This window comes from Lygodium microphyllum, chromosome 30 (genome assembly GCF_053477565.2).
Source record: "Lygodium microphyllum isolate KBCC chromosome 30, Lygodium_microphyllum_v1.1.10, whole genome shotgun sequence".
Classification (NCBI taxonomy): Eukaryota; Viridiplantae; Streptophyta; class Polypodiopsida; order Schizaeales; family Lygodiaceae; genus Lygodium; species Lygodium microphyllum.
In genome coordinates, this window is record NC_141164.1 from 32,159,730 (window position 1) to 32,175,632 (window position 15,903).

General features: G+C 39.3%; 2 protein-coding genes across 6 annotated transcripts in view; both read right to left on the bottom strand.

The window, feature by feature from the left end:
- The window catches only part of LOC148009688 (putative pentatricopeptide repeat-containing protein At1g68930), a 37,330-nt gene extending 26,089 nt beyond the window's left edge, over positions 1-11,241 (bottom strand). For 2 of the 4 annotated variants that reach the window (XR_015689762.1, XR_015689763.1), the window contains exon 1: positions 9,758-11,241. Coding sequence is in view for 2 of the 4 variants with exons in the window: in XM_087673256.1 (XP_087529382.1) it covers positions 9,997-11,214 (1,218 nt within the window). In the remaining 2 variants the exon portion in view is untranslated. The remainder of the gene's footprint in view (positions 1-9,757) is intronic. The other 2 variants (XM_087673256.1, XM_087673255.1) reach the window with 1 other exon arrangement.
- On the bottom strand, positions 10,695-11,849 carry LOC148009689 (pentatricopeptide repeat-containing protein At5g55740, chloroplastic-like). Of its 2 annotated transcripts, XM_087673257.1 has the most exons (3): positions 11,672-11,849; positions 11,261-11,558; positions 10,695-10,817 (listed from the first exon to the last, which is right to left on the bottom strand). In XM_087673257.1, the coding sequence occupies exons 1-3, from the start codon at positions 11,694-11,696 to the stop codon at positions 10,796-10,798; spliced, it is 345 nt and encodes a 114-aa protein (XP_087529383.1). In that variant the 5' UTR covers positions 11,697-11,849; the 3' UTR covers positions 10,695-10,795. The 2 variants fall into 2 exon arrangements, 1 of the variants encoding a protein (XP_087529383.1); XR_015689764.1 differs by lacking the exon at positions 10,695-10,817 and having other exon boundaries at positions 11,421-11,558; positions 11,656-11,849.
- Positions 11,850-15,903: the final 4,054 nt, after the last annotated feature.

Below are 15,903 nucleotides of genomic sequence, written 5' to 3' on the forward strand. Positions count from 1 at the left end.
TCCTATATGCTGTCATCTACACCAAAAGGACCTTCAATTGTTATCACATGCACTTGGAGGGCTCCAAACTGTTATCACCTACTGTAGCATTGGTATGTGATGGCTGCAAATCACATCAGCAACATCTCCTTGCTCTCTAATAGTCTTCTCTCTCACAATGGCTAGAATATACTTCCACCAACCTTGAAAAACGTTTTTCCCACTTGTATGGGCAAGTTTTGCCAAGTAGCAACCTTCTAATTCTATTTTTCAATAGTGTCCAACTTATCAAATTAATTTTCAAAATTGTAATTTTAAAAAATTAATTTTATATTTATTATGGTACGCAAAATAAATTCCACCAACCAATAATCAAATTGGCTAAACCAATTTGTCTTTCAGGTATCCCTAAGCAGTTATTAGCCCTTAGACAAGCATTAATTCATTAATTAATGCCTAGTCTCTATTGTCACCACACTAACATTAGTAGCCAATAAATTGGTCTAGGCTAAAAGTTGACACAAGGTACTACCTAGAATTTGTCAGACATAACTTATTATAACTTTTGCCTTTGCATTAACTTATATTTCATGATACCACCTAGTACTTATTAGACATAACTTATTATAACTTTTCTCTTTGGCATTAACTTATATTTCAAGGTCTTGGTCCCACACAGTGAAACAATTAACTTGCATATGCTTGTGCAAGTCACATTAGCACATTTGATTAACTTTTAATCAAATGCTAAGCAAAGCAATAAAATTTCATGTCCTCATGATAGACCGCCCCCATGAAATCCTTGCAATTGTCCTCGATAGCACTGCAATGTACCAAAGCATTCGTTGCCACTATTGAAAATACATACTAGCATCGTAGTCAAACAACATGTGCACCTATTGCTTAACCATAATCATGCCCTTTGCATATAAAATTCCAATCACTTAAACCAATTAAAATCCATACACATGAATCATAACTATTGTCAAACCCATAAGCAATGCATCCAATGCCAAAACCCAACATTGTTATGACTACCAAGGCAAAGCTATGTATAAACTGAACATAAACAACACCATATAGTAATGATGTACCACATGATAGTCGTGTAAAGCATACATCAACTGCAAACCACATGTAACTTATAACAATCGTACTTCTCTTGCATCACCTACAAATGTACATTGCATGCCATCCATGTATCCCATATATGCCTTGCAAATGCACATTACCAAAGTACCCTAGCTACCCCATTATTGCATGTCTACCTTACTATTCAAAACCCATTCGATTGACACTTCCAAGATGGCCTTGCATATGCATCAATTTCTCGATTGGCATCATTTGCTTATGCTCATTACCCACATTTGAAACATCATGTTGCTGTATTGGCTCTTCCTTCGGTGCACTTGTTGTCCAAAAGCTCTTGAAGACAATTTCCTCATCTTTGCTACCCTCCTTTAAGGATAGAAAGTGCATGAACTCAAGATCATTCGCTAATTGCACAAACATTTCAGCTGCTATCCTCAACTGATCTTTAAACTAGTCATCAATTTTCTCTTGCTCTTACTGGTCATCAACTTCAAGAGACCTTGTCATAGAGATGTGAAATTTTTTAGATGCTTTGCCTTTGCAACACGAGTAACATTTGATTAATTTAATAATCAAATATGCAATGTTGTAAGACATGTGTGATACATATGGCAATTATTTCATGGTAACAGGCCAAGAATCTCGAGGAAGCAATGGGTGTCAGAGGAAAAAGTTGTGACAAGTTATGCTAGCTAGGTTTTGGATGTCGGTGTCAATTTGGCCCTAGGACAATTAATTGGTCAATGGTGACACTAGGGACTAGGCACTAATTAATTAACTTGTGCCTCTCCAAGGGTTAATTAAGGCTAGGGACCACCTAGGGTTGCAGATGGCCTAGCCAATTAAATTGTGAATAGGCGCATCTAATTTTGGATAGGATTAGAAGGGCTGCAATTAGTTTTTAAAATTAATTAATTCTAAAAATTAATTAAATGGCTAAAATTTGCTAGAAAATGGGATTAGAAGGCTACCACTTGGCAAAAATGCCCATGAAAAGGAAGAGAAGGCTGTTTGGGGCTGGGAGAGACTCATTTAGTGTATGCAAGCCATGAGAGAGAGGGAAGAGAGGCTGCGGGTCTAATTTTCTGCCATTAGAGAACCTTCTAGGGCAGCCAACTACAATAAGAGACCTAGCAAGAGCAAGCGACAACAAATTTGGCCCTTCCAAGAGCAAGCAGTAGCAGTCAGGGGCTGGCGACAAATTTAATGCACTCCTTGGCAATAGGGGATAGCGTGTGGGGCTGATTGAGGCACACTACACCCATTTCTGAGATTTTTCCACATGGAAAATCAGGAATCTCTCTCTCTTCAGCATTCTCTCCCCTTCTCTCCAGTCCATTCTCTGAGTATCTCAGCATTTTTCAACCACTCAAAGGTGGTCTCAACCCCTTAAAGGTGTTCTCACCCAGATTTGGTGGACAGCATTGGGATTTCTACTATAAACCCTAATTCTCAGTAGAAATTAGGGTTTAGCAACCACCTTGGGATCCATGCCAACAATTTGAGGCATCATACAACTGAAATCAACAGCTCGAATTCAAGGAATTGTCAAGAATTTCAAATGCCAACCCACCCCATTTGATTTGAGGCAGCATTTGGCCATTTAGGAATCCAATTCGTATAAGTCCTCCATAAAAATCAAGGGGTGATTTGCCCGAAAGGCTTGTTGATCATTTATGAAAGCAAAGAGCTTTTGGATTGGTGAAAGAGATAAAGATATCTCAATTTGTATTTCATTCAAAGCAATACAAGTTAAAGAAATACCGCAAGAGGCACCAGTCATTGGGTTGACACAGTGTCCAATGTCCAAGATTATTATGGTAAAGTATGCATTTCAGCTTTGTCGATTTATTAATTGGTGTACTAAAGTGCTTAATCAAGATTTCACCACTCTCTTTGAGAAGAAAGGCTAGTTTCATGGTTCCATTGCCGGGATACCACTCAATCTTTTGACTTGGTGTGGGCCCAAGGCACCTGATTGTAAGCCAAAAGCTTTGTACTAGTGCTAATTTTGTGCTCAACTAAGTAATTACAGCAAGATGCCTTCATATAGTGAGATGGAATCAAGTAGTGATTATACATCTCAATATGGACATTCACATGGCAAAGAAGGAAATGCAATGTCTAATCTTGGACAAGGCTCACACGATGGACAACAAGCTGAAAATATTGTTGTTGGACAAGATGCAGGGCCTTCAAGGCAAAATGAGATTGATGACCAACAAGGGAAAGAGGAATTCGATGACCAATTCAATAATATGATGAGAACAACAGCAAATCTCTTTGACCAACAAGGGAAAGAGGAATTAGATGACCAATTCAATAATATGATGAGAACAACAGCAAATCTCTTTGCCGAATTGGCAAAGGATCCTTAGTTTATTCAATTTTTCAATGCTCCTACAAAGGATAGCAAGGACAAGAAGAAGAAGTCATCTTCTACACCTTCAAAAGTGACACTCCTTTCGGTATTTCTTTATCTTTAATTGCAATTGATTTGGAATACAATCGGATACTTTCAATCCCGTTCACAATCCAAAAGCCCCTTGCTATCAATAATAACCAGCAAGTCTTCAAATTGATTTGCCCCTTGATTTGCTTGGACGATTGGCCTTTACTGACTCCTTGGAAAATGAAATTTGCCTGAAATTCAAATGTTAGCTAGTCTCTCACTTGAATCTTACTGAGAATTAATTCTCAGCCCTAAAAATTCAAGTCCTGAGGCTTCAATCTCCTAGCACGCTTCCCAAGGTTGCTATCCAACCCTAATTTTTGCTATAAATTAGGGTTTACAACAAAGAAAAATACAATTTTTCAGCCTTGCATGGAAGAGATGGGACTGAATGGGGCAACCTGTCTATTTATACATAAGGATGGATCCTCCCAAATTAGGGTTTCACTGAACTCTCTCAAATCGCTCCCTATTTTAGGGTTTTCATTAAATTGAGCTTGTTTTGGGGCTATTTTAATGACTAATCAGCATGGAATGTATTTCTTAGCTCAACACACCATAGTAGAACCATGGATACACAAGTAGTGGGTGCGCAGGCCACCACCAAGGTGCCTAAGAGATAACCTAATGTCAATGTCAATCATACCAACACCTGAAAATAGATAAGAATCATAGCAACTCTCAATATCTGTCAACAATGTCTCGCAGTAGCATACAAGACCATCCTGTCAAAAATGCCTCTAAACATATGTGACTATGGATTCCCCACCTTTGGTCAGATCATCAAAGTGTCCCCTCATGTGAGCTCAAGACTAGGAGCCGATCCCACTCACTATCAAATAACCAGCTCACCATGAGCTTGGATGTCAATCCCAGCTCCAGGATTTGAACTTGCCAAAGTTCAGTTGATGTGTCAAGGAAACCCCTCTCAGGAACCTATGCACTTGTATACCTGTATAGATGAGATTCGCCTACCCCATCTCACCACCCTCACACTCCCTCTCTAGCACCAGAGAGTTGTGAGAGAGGACCCCATCACTTGTACTAGCAGCCTGGAAGGGAGACCCCTAAAGCCATCGTCGAGGCCACAAAGATGGAGCCTAAACCTGGACCTGGAGAAGAGGAAGACTCACCGAGAGAGTCAACACCTATTGTCACCGTCCACGCTTGCTCCTAGTGTAAAGCTACTAAATGTCCTGCAGTCCATCTAGAGATATCCCTTCTTGCCTCGATAATAGCATTAAGACTTCTACTTCTTCCATGGTATAGCACCCCTCTCTGAAACTTGAACATCTGAAGTACCAAGAGATAGCATCCTCACAAAAACATAAAGTTGAACACAGCAAGTCTCTAACATAGCACTTGTAGATGAAGAATAAGGTCAATATCCTGACCATAAGGAGGAGATGTTGGAGGAGCCATGAGGAGGGAGATACAGAGAATATGAAGAAAGGTAAGGGATTTGTAGGGAGAAAAGTATGCCAAAAATATAAACTCACAAGGATTGCATGAGTTCCAAGTAGTAAAGAAAGTACATAGAGAAAAAATCAACAGTAACTAGAGTGTAGTGATGAGAACACAACGACTGGATGCACATGAACCCTCTCTAAAGTTTAGCAGTGTAACCCTCTCAAAATGAGAAGACAAACCAAAAATAACCACATGCAAGCTGAAAATATTGTCGCCCAGCCCTGCACAGGAGCAAACAGCTAAAACGCAGATGCTGATCAGTAAAATGCAGGCAGCAAACACCAAAACACAAATTTGGAAGGGTCAATAACAACAGGTCCCCAACCCTGAAACAAGCCCAAAAAGCTGAAAATGAAATGACAGTCTACAAAACGTTGAGAAAACAGGCAGAAAATGATCAAAAGATGGTCGCTCAGACAAGAAATCGCTCACAACAATCAGAACAAGTGCAATTACCAGACAAAAAGTCAAAACTCAGACCTGAAACAGTGTAAACCAGCAGCAAGAACCCTGCAATTTGATACCATGTCAGAAGTGGATGCAGTGATGGAAGCGTCAAAAACTGTTGTAATAAACTGCTGAACACAAGAGATAAAGAAAAGAGAAAGAGAAACACTGCAAAAGAAAAGAACACTACAAAGGAACTCGAAAGCAAAGAGATACTTAGGAAATGGAATCCATATACCAAGATATGAGACAATATGAAACCAATTTGAATCACCGGCTATGAAGGGACTGGCACCTACTCCTCTCCCTCCACCAAAACCAATCAGGTGATGAATAATCATAATGTGGAAGAGAAGCCTGAATAAATAGGCAAAAATAATGCCATAAATAATGTCAGATCAGCCAGCATTTAATGCTGGTCGGCCAGCATAAAATGCTAAAATAGCCATCCTAAAATGACAAGAAAAATACCTAAATAATCAGGATAATATCCTGGTGCCCTAGCCCACTGAATCACATGCTCAGACTCAGCCATGAATTGACATATCTGCTAACAACACTAATCTCATTAGATCCCTTTAAAGGGATCCGGATGGAGATGAAGAGGCAACGTACCCATACAACTACGAGCACAAGCAAAAAGTGGGGGATGCAAAAGCCCGAGACATCATATCATTTCTCTAATCTGAGCTTGGAGAGTAATGACAAGAGACAAGTGCCCATTGACATGGGAGAAGAAGACGCTTTAGGACAATGCCCACACATGTGCTTAAAATTGGGAGAAGTCAATCAAACACATCTATTGGGGTTCACTCATGCGATGGGAGCTTCAAGAGAAGACACATTGTGAGAAGCTATGATGATGAGAAAAGATGATGGTGTTGAATGGTGAGACTCGTAATAACAGAGTAGCAGAACAAGTATGATAGAGAGATTGAGAAAGAAGTTATTGATAAGATTTATGTTGATGTGCGAGAGGAAGAGAATGGACAGAAGATAAGGTGAATCTTGGACTGCAGCACTGCTGAACAATAGCAACAATGGGTAGAACCAGAGCATTTTCAAAGGCAAAACAGGGTGGCTTTTTTTATTTTAATTTGAGGACAGTTGACTTGTAAATGGGCCTGTCTAGTCCCAAAGCTGTGAACTGTTAACTAATACCTTGCAAGGTGGACACGTGGGTCCAAATCAGCCCACCTACCTGTCCATTGTGTGCCTGCCAGCCCATTGATGCCTATTGACCCAGCAACCTGCCATGCAGCCCAACTCTGAGTTGGTAACACATCTCTGTCTGCAGGTTGACCACGTGTGCTGGGACCACGTCATGTCACCTGCCTGTAGTGTGATTAGCCAGCCCTTCGCCTGCCCACAAGCAACCTATGCACTGCCAGCTATGGCACTTGTACGAAAAGATGCCTTTGAGGATCAATCATACAACTCAGCTAATGAACTCACTAATCCAGTGACGAGAGTAGGATGATGTTGGATTTTCAACCACAAGGGCTGATTGACAATCCCAAAGCTGATCTGAGCAGCAACCACAGCAACAGAAGCAGCAAGAGATGCAGGACAGATTGATGAGACTCGTGCTGAAATCTGCATCTACCATGTCAAATTTCTCCTTGCAGCTTTGTGTCTTGTTGATTAACTGTCATTAAAATTATTAAACCAATGACAACTGAACCATTGCTAAGTCTCATAACCTGCTAACCAAATTTCCTTCAATCCCCCCTGAATGCACCATATAATGCACTGAAAAAGAGGTGGGACAAGAACAAGGTGCCCATGCAGAAGCATATCCTTGGTGGTATGAATAACGATTCCCTACTTTGACTCTATAACTTTGTCAAGGAATTTGAGAATAAGCTCCTCATTAAGTAATCATCCTAAAAAGAAATGGCATAAGCATAGAGGATGGCGCATACATCCATAGAGAATGATCCTCAATCCCAGTCATCGAAATTCTGACTACATGGAGGATAAATAACTTTCCTTCAGCATGAAAGTCCTCTAATTGGAAAATGTCGGTTCTTTGCATCAGGGCTGCTTGGAAACCATAACAGGTCAAAATGATGGTGAAAGTGTGCAAAGACAAGCAGCTGATATAGTGAAGGAAAGCACAACAGCCAACAACCAGCAATTGAGGGATGTTGCTCGACCCAATCATCCAAGTTCTGACCATATGGAGGATATACAAGTTTCCTACAGACATAGAAGTTATAGTTATGCAGAATGGGGAAATGAAAAGAGAAATGGAAATGGGAACAAACAGGAATGCAAACAGCAAAAGTTTGGAGTTTCTGGGGAGTTTCCAATAACTATACGAATGTAAAAAGCAAAATGGAAATGGAAACGAAAGCAGAAACAGAAACATTGAAACGGAAGGAAAAATGGAGGTTTGGGGAGTTTCTAGTAACTATGATAGAAGCCCTCTGGTTGAAAAATGTCAGCTCTGTGCATTAGGTCTTCTTGGAAGCCAAACAGGTCATGGAGATGGTGAAAGACTGCAAAGACAACCAGCTCATATAGCAAAGAAAAGCACAACAGCTAACAACCAGCAATAGATCAGCTGACAACAGTTAAAGCAGGCATTACACAGGATGAAAAAACAGAGGAACCACTTCCTCAATGTCATGGCAGTTGACAGCAGACTCGACCTTCAGATCTACCTAACATGACAACCTGTGTCGACATGGAGTCTGCGACATTAGTTCACTCATGTGATGGACTGAAATGGTGGCTCCAGCTGTTGGCGAAGCTGGACAGACAGATCTGAAATCAAGGCATGCATTGTGAGGGAGAGAGAAGATGAGACACTTATGTTGCCTGCTCTTTTACACTGTTTGTTAGAATTGAGATGCGCACACTTCAAGCATCTGTTCAGTTAGACTTGAAAGACATTTTTGATAAAATAAGAAAAAAGAATCATATGCAAGGTGAAAGGTCCCTGTTTATGTAGGTTATAAATCACATCTACTCCCTTAACCCTTGATGTACAATTAAGGAACACACAAACATTGTTTTTATCAGACGCACCTAATTGGCCGATTAGACGTTTGAAAAATGTATGAAAACAGGAGTATGAAATCCTATTTCATACTTGAAATACTTTTGGGAAAATAAAAGAGGCTGGAAAAAGCAGTAAAAATGTCAATTTACCAAGAAGGCTATCACCTGGTAAAAAACATGAAAAACACTTGATGTTTCACCCAGGAAGGTGTCGCTTGCTGTCACTTGCCTTCTCCCCGCCCAAAAACATGGAAAACCAGGAAGGTGTCGCTCATGGACTGTGCAACAAGTCCATTCAGCCTTCACCCTCAATATCAACTGCCCCAAAGTTGAAAAGCAAGCTTTTTCTTACTGTTTTTCCCCTCTCTCTCATCTTTTACATGTGCTGTTTTTGTCTATCTGAAATTTCAGACTGCATCTCTCTCTCTCTCTCTCTCTCTCTCTCTCTCTCTCTCTCTCCTTTTAGATCATCAACATGTTTTCTTTTCATAGTACACTATTTCACTTTTCAGTCTTATAGGCATGTTTTTCATCTTTTCTCGTTCCAAATGAGAAACACACCATCATTGTATGTATTGCTTTGGTCTCATAGGCCACATTGGCCTTTTAGAGACATTAATATATCTCTCTCTCTCTCTCTCTCTCTCTCTCTCTCTCTCTCTCTCTCTCTCGTCTTGGCTCTCAAGTCTAAGTGGCTGATTAGTGTTGCAAATTTCTTGGACTGAAGTCTGAAACTTCTGAAATTTTCAGAAATTTTGACATTAACAGCCACTAAACTCCCAAATTCTTCAGAAACACTATTTTCCCTTTTAGTATTGGCTTTAAAATCTCTGAAATTTCCGATTATACAGCTGAAATTGGCATTTCAGCAAGCTAAATTAGTTGTAATGTCTTCATTTGACGAAGCTTCATCCCCATTCTTCTACTTCAAGCCAACACAAATGGAAAGAAAGACAAAAGTGGAACAGGAATTGGAACAATTGTGAAGCAATGTGGAAGCGGGCAATTTACATGCAAGTGCAAGTGGTGTCAACACACTTGGGATTCTAGTTTTCATTTAGTTTGTTAGCTTACATACTCAATTTAATATAAAATACTAGATTAGATACATTTCTACTGTTTTTAAATTTTAAAATTAGGGCATTGTATGGTGTTCCCCATTGTGTGAATCATACTCCAATCATGCTTTCATACCCATCTGCGTATGACGTATGATTGACATATGAAAAAACTATGCACACAAAAACAACAAACTAGCTTATGTTCACATTTAGGAAAACAAACTCACTTAAGTAAATTACTTCTTACCATTCTGTTTAGAATGGTCCTGCTGTACCCTGAGAGTGATTTCCCATGTTTCTGCTTCTTTTGTATGCTGAAGGGCCTTATGTATGATGGGAGACTCATCAAGATTAAAGAGCTTCAGTTACCACATTTAGTAATGGATGATATCCTACTGTCTTCAATTTTAAACTGAGAATCTTCAGCTTAGAATGAATCTCACGGAACTGACAATGAGTGTTATCTCCTCCAATAAATTCTTCTACCTTATGGTTGAACTCAATGGACGCTTTGCCTGGATTCTTTTCTACGATGGATTGTTTTCGAAGTTCTTCTATGCCTTGTACATGATCCCACATTTGAGCATCTGCATAAATGCTTGACATAAGCACATATCCTGAACCATACGATGGGTCGATTTTTACTGCATGATCAAAGCATCTCTTTCCAAGCTCCACCTTGCCATGACTTTTGCAAGCAGTGAGCAAAGATGTCCACCCTACATCATTGTTAGAAGGCACAGTAAGGAGAAGTTTTTCTGCTTCCAACAATTTTCCTCCTCGTGCAAGAAGATCAGCCACACAAATAATATCCTCCACAGTTGGCGTGATCCTAAAGTGTCCTGTCATCATTTGAAAGTAATGCTGACCCTCCTTTACAAGTCCTGCATGACTGCAGGCTGTTAGCAGACATCTGAATGTTGCCCTGTCTGGCCTCACATCATGTCTTCTCAGCTCCTCGAAACAATTTATGGCCATTGTCCAATCGTAAGTATGACCATAAGCATTCATTAATGCAGTCCAAGAAACCACATCACGTTCTGGTAATTTATCAAACACTTTTTTAGCCTCTTGTAGAAGGCCACACTTGGCATACATGTTGATTAAGGTATTGCCAACAAATGTATTCATCTTGAATCCAGTCTTTATCATCAGAGAATGGACGCCGAGGCCCTCCTCTATAAATGTAATACTACCACATACTTTGACAACATTTGCAAAAGTCACACTATCTGGTGGAATTTCCTCAGTTTGCATCTTCTCAAACAACAATAAAGCCTCTTTATCAAGCCCATGTTGAGCATATCCTGCGATCATTGTATTCCACAATACTAAATCCCGTGCAGGCAAATTATCAAACATAGCCCGCGCATCATCCACAAACCCACATTTAGCATACATGTCAACCAAGACACTTCCAACATGCAGACTCGTATTTTTACCCGACTGAAGAATGTGACCATGCACTATCCTGCCCTGAACAACCAATGCAGTGTTTGTGCAAGCCTTAAGGACAGTCACATGCACATAATCATTGGGCTGAATGCTAGAAAATGCCATCTTGCTGTACAAAATAAATGCTTGCTCCTCGCATCCACATGCAACATGCGCTGATATTATTGCATGCCAAGCATACACATCAGGAGCAGCAATTGTGAAGAACACTTGCATTGCTTCTGTTATACTCCCACATGCACCAAACATGCGGATAATATTATTTTTCGAAGGACCGCTCAGATGGCATCCGTACCTGATGACAAGGGCATGGGCTTGCCTTCCAATTTCCAGATTTTTCCCTCTATGGCACTCTTGCAGGAGAGAACGGAATGCATCATCCCCAACTTCTGCTCCTTGCCTGCACAACTGTTCGAGTGCTTCCAAGGCCTCGACCAACCGTCCTTGCTTGCAAAGGCTCCTCACGTTGTTCTGCACGAAGACCCCTATGGCAGCTTCACCACTATGAACATGGTGCTGATGTGCTGTAAGGGTACTCATTGGCAGCTTTGTGCAAAATCTATGTTGAAAGATGAGGCTTCTCCACAACATTCCTGTCCATGTAGGGAATAAACAGAGTCCAAATTACAGCTTATGATCAGAAACCAAAGTGGAGCATGCCAATTTGTTGGTCTAATAGTGTAGCAATACCTTAATCGCATCATACCAAGGGGCCTGATGAGGCAGCTCATAAATAAGTACACAGAAATTCAAATTCTCTGCACGTTCAGCAGCTGGTGGTTTGAGAAATTTCTCAAACCAATTAGGAAGATAATAAAAGCCATCATCATGTTAACCAGCCTTGCTAATGAGGTCCTAACCCAATTGGATGGAGTATGGGTTGAGTATTGTGGGTGCATAAGTTTGATCCCTAGGTTGCATCTCGCGAGTGACACCAATCTATTCGCATCTAAATTAATCTTGCATGGTTATTTGGCAGGAATTGTAATTAATAGTAAAACATTAGAAGCAACTATAGAAGACTTGCTTGTTTGAGATTATCTTAACTTAAAAGTACTTGTAGGTTGTAATGCTAATGTTATTTTGAGGATTTTGGCCTAGAGGGAGACTGTAGGTCTTCATTATGCACCTCAATGAGTTTTGATAAAGTTGGATTTTTTAAAAAATGGGAAAATATGATTGGTGTTTTTTTGGTTTTGATGAAGGGGCTATTTCGCTATGGTGGTCCTACAACAAGCCCTCTTTGTGATTGGTTCTTTTTTTGTCCCCTTGGTTAGTGGCTATTTTGTTTCATTTTCCCCTTAGTGGCAATTCTATAGGTTGGTTCTTTCTTTGTTGGATTACTACTACTTGTGGATGTCAAGGATTTATGGTTTGTTGCTTTTGGATTTGAAGCACCTAATTATTAGCATTGTATATGGGCATATGCCCTTACAATGGTATGGTTCGCTAGGGTATATCCTCTTACAATGGTATGGTGACAGTGTGAATTGTTCTTCAAAACTTTTTGCACCACATGGAACACCAATTGACTATCTGTTTGATCAAGATTCCCAAAATAAAAATTTATGTTTGCATGTTTTTGAAAGCCCTTAGTTTTACAAAAGAATGGACCCTTGTTCTTAAGGAATAAAAGCATTAGGAAGGTTCATAGCTTTGGTAGTTGAGAGATGAGTTAGCTCGTGAGCTTTCTTGGTTGTGTATGTGCTAAAGGTCCTCTCAATATCATCAATTTCACAAACAATTTTGCCTTCTTGGTGGTTGCGATCATATATGCTAGAGGTCCTATTGATGCCATAGCTTTGGCTAATGCTAGAATACTCTCTTATTTGATCTTCTTCATCTTCTATTACTTTGTATTCAAATTGTTGTTTTTTTCTTGTGTCCTGTTGACTCATATCTACCTAGCATTTCAACAAGGGATGCCTTAGAAAAGCAATCTAGTACACTTGAACATCTATGAAATTCCAATCAATTCAGCTACGAGAATATGGGGAAACTTAATCAATTGTTGTTCTTTTCTTCATCTTCAATGCATCCTCTTCACAGACTTTTCCATCTATCATCACTAGGCCTCTTTGACTCTGCCTCATTGACTCCTAGGGTTTCTCCAAAACCTTGCAACAATAGTAGGGGTAGCATCATATAAGTGCCTATGCCTCAAACTATTTATGTCCCATACCATCCACAAAAGGGCGATGCTCCAATACTCATGCACACTTGTTTATTTCTATTGTTAGCCTTGTTTATTGTTCTTATTAGAGTTATTTAGCGGTTTTTGTGAATTGAAGCAAGTGTAAGAGTTTGTCATTCTCATTAGGAAAGAAGGTTATAGAATGCTTGATATGGTATAGACCTCAAATATGGTATTTATGATTCAAGTTCTTCTATTAATGACAAAGGGTTTTGCTTAAGAACACCTATTTTTATGTTATTGATTTTAGTGCATGCAAATTGATAAGAAATATTGAAGGGTATATCAATAAGTGCATATTGGTGTTACTAGTTTTTCTTTCAATGTTGCATGTTTCTACACAAATATATGGATATTGTTGCAGTTTTTCATGTTTGTATATGGATGATTGAAAGTTATTGTTGTTCTTTGCAAATGGATATATATGTAAGCCTCAAAGAGGTTGGAGTTCAAGGCGAGAATTGGTTTCATGTTGGGTCTATGATACGTCTCGATGAATTGGTGCTAATTTTGGAATTTAAGACTCAAAAACTCATATTAAGTTCTTGTTTGTAGCATAAGTTGTCAATTGATGGATTTATTTCTATATGTTGGTTAAAAGGGAGTATTGTGTGTTTATAATTGTATGCTGGTTAAAATGGAGTTTTGTGGTATAAATTTTGGTACTTGGAAAGTGTTACATAATTTTGCTTCTCAATTTGGAAATTAACTTCTTGTTTAAGGTAGTGGACACTAGCAATTTAACCTAAGCACAAGCTTGTGGCCTTATTATATTTAGCTATCTAAGGTCTAGGGGACATAGTCATAAAATATCTTTATAGGGTTCTCAATGGGGGTGTCTCAAAGTATAAGCAAATTCATAAAATCATCCTTACCATAATTTCTAATATTACTAAGGTTCCCTATTTTTAACTGGTAGAGCAACTTCTTCTCCTTCCTTATACTTTCCTCTTTAAGTTTGACTGATTCGCCGATTTATTGGTGTTTGAATGTTTCAATCTAGGGCTTTAGTCTTGGATTTCAACTTAATTATATGGGGTGTGGGGCATGAAATCGAGCATACCTTGAATTATGACTTTTCTATTTCTAGGGTTTTCTTGTACTCTTTCGTTCACATAGATTATTTAAGCTTTTCCTTTCGTTCACATAGATTATTTAATCTTTTCCTCACAATATCTCTCTACTCTCAACCACTTCATTCTTTTATCAGTTAAAAATTCTACTAAGTCTCAATCGGTTTCACTAAGTTTGAACATAAATGTTTTGAAGAGTTCTAACTTCTAATTGTTACAAGATTTATTCTACTTTTGTTTTAAGATTCAATGTAGATTGCAATGCTAGAATCCATCAATGGGTTGACCTTACTTGATTTACTAGTTCGATAGGGACTAAATTTAATGCTAAGTAATTTGGACACAATATTGAAAAGCTCTCAACCTATAGATTTTGGATGATATGGGCCTCACTCAAGATGTCGTTGGTAGTTTTTAGCTTGAACAGAGGTGATTCCATGTGAATGGGGCCGAGATGATGATAGTGATGGCTTATGGGTTGTGACTTAAAAGGGCTATGCAAGTGGTAATGAAGATGATTTTGGAGTTTGGGTGAATGCAACAAGGATGTGGTGTAGAGTGGAATAAGGCATGTGAGAATGGAGATAAGAAGGAAATGAAAAGGGTGGAGAGGGTTCTCATTTATGCATTAGGGCATATTCTCAAGGGGATGATGGTCTTAAAAGGTTCTCCCTTAGGCAAAAAGTTGATAGAGACATGTGCCCTTTCAAGCATGAAACTTGTTGTCATGCTCTATGATCATGACATCGAGACCATTGGATATACTCTTATTATTTGAAGAGTTTTGATGCACGAAGCATGCGACTAGCTCTCGCCTAGTCTACTCATACATCGAAATCATGACTAATGATGGGAGAACACACTTTCATATAGTTACTACATTATAGTTGTTGTATCAATTCACCTCATCCTCAATCTAAGTGCATGCTCCTTCGTCTTCAATTTTGCTTCCTTTGTTACCATGGTGGATAGGAGACACTACTAATTAGCTCAGGGGGATGAAAAGAATATGAGCTTCTCATTCCATGTCTCTCACACTCTCAACTCACGCACACTCACTCTGGAAGGTACTCACCATAAAGATGGGATGTAGAAGAAGAAGGTAGGATGCAAGGAGCTTCACACAAATGTCCCTCACTCCACATGTGCTCTCATACTCCCTCTGCTTCACTCTCACTCTCAAGGCACAAAGATTATAAGAAATCAAGAGAGCAAAGTTTGTATACACATAAATAGCTTCCTCCATTCATTTTCATCCTTTTTATACATAAAATTTAGGGAGAAGTTCCCCATCCCCCTTGGGCATCTTGTCCCCTTTTTGTGGCCTTTTGGCTATTCATGCCTCCTATTCTATGCATCTGGACCTTAGCCTTGATTAGAAATTTAGCTACTATAACTTCAAAGTGCCATTTGATTGAAACAATTTGCACAAGAGGGATCTCGACTCTCAACAATATAGTAGAATAAATTTTAAAAAACCATTTCCTTTTCAAAAATTGTACACCCTTTTCTCCTTGTAGTTAACATTTTCCCCCCGTCTAGATGAGTGCCAACCCCATGGCAGTCACCCCAAAGGTAATGTGCTGCTATTGGCAAGAGGCATTGGGACAACCAGCTGAAGATTCCTGGTGGAGGAAGGATGGTGTGCTTATGTAAAGGAACTTAGAAGTA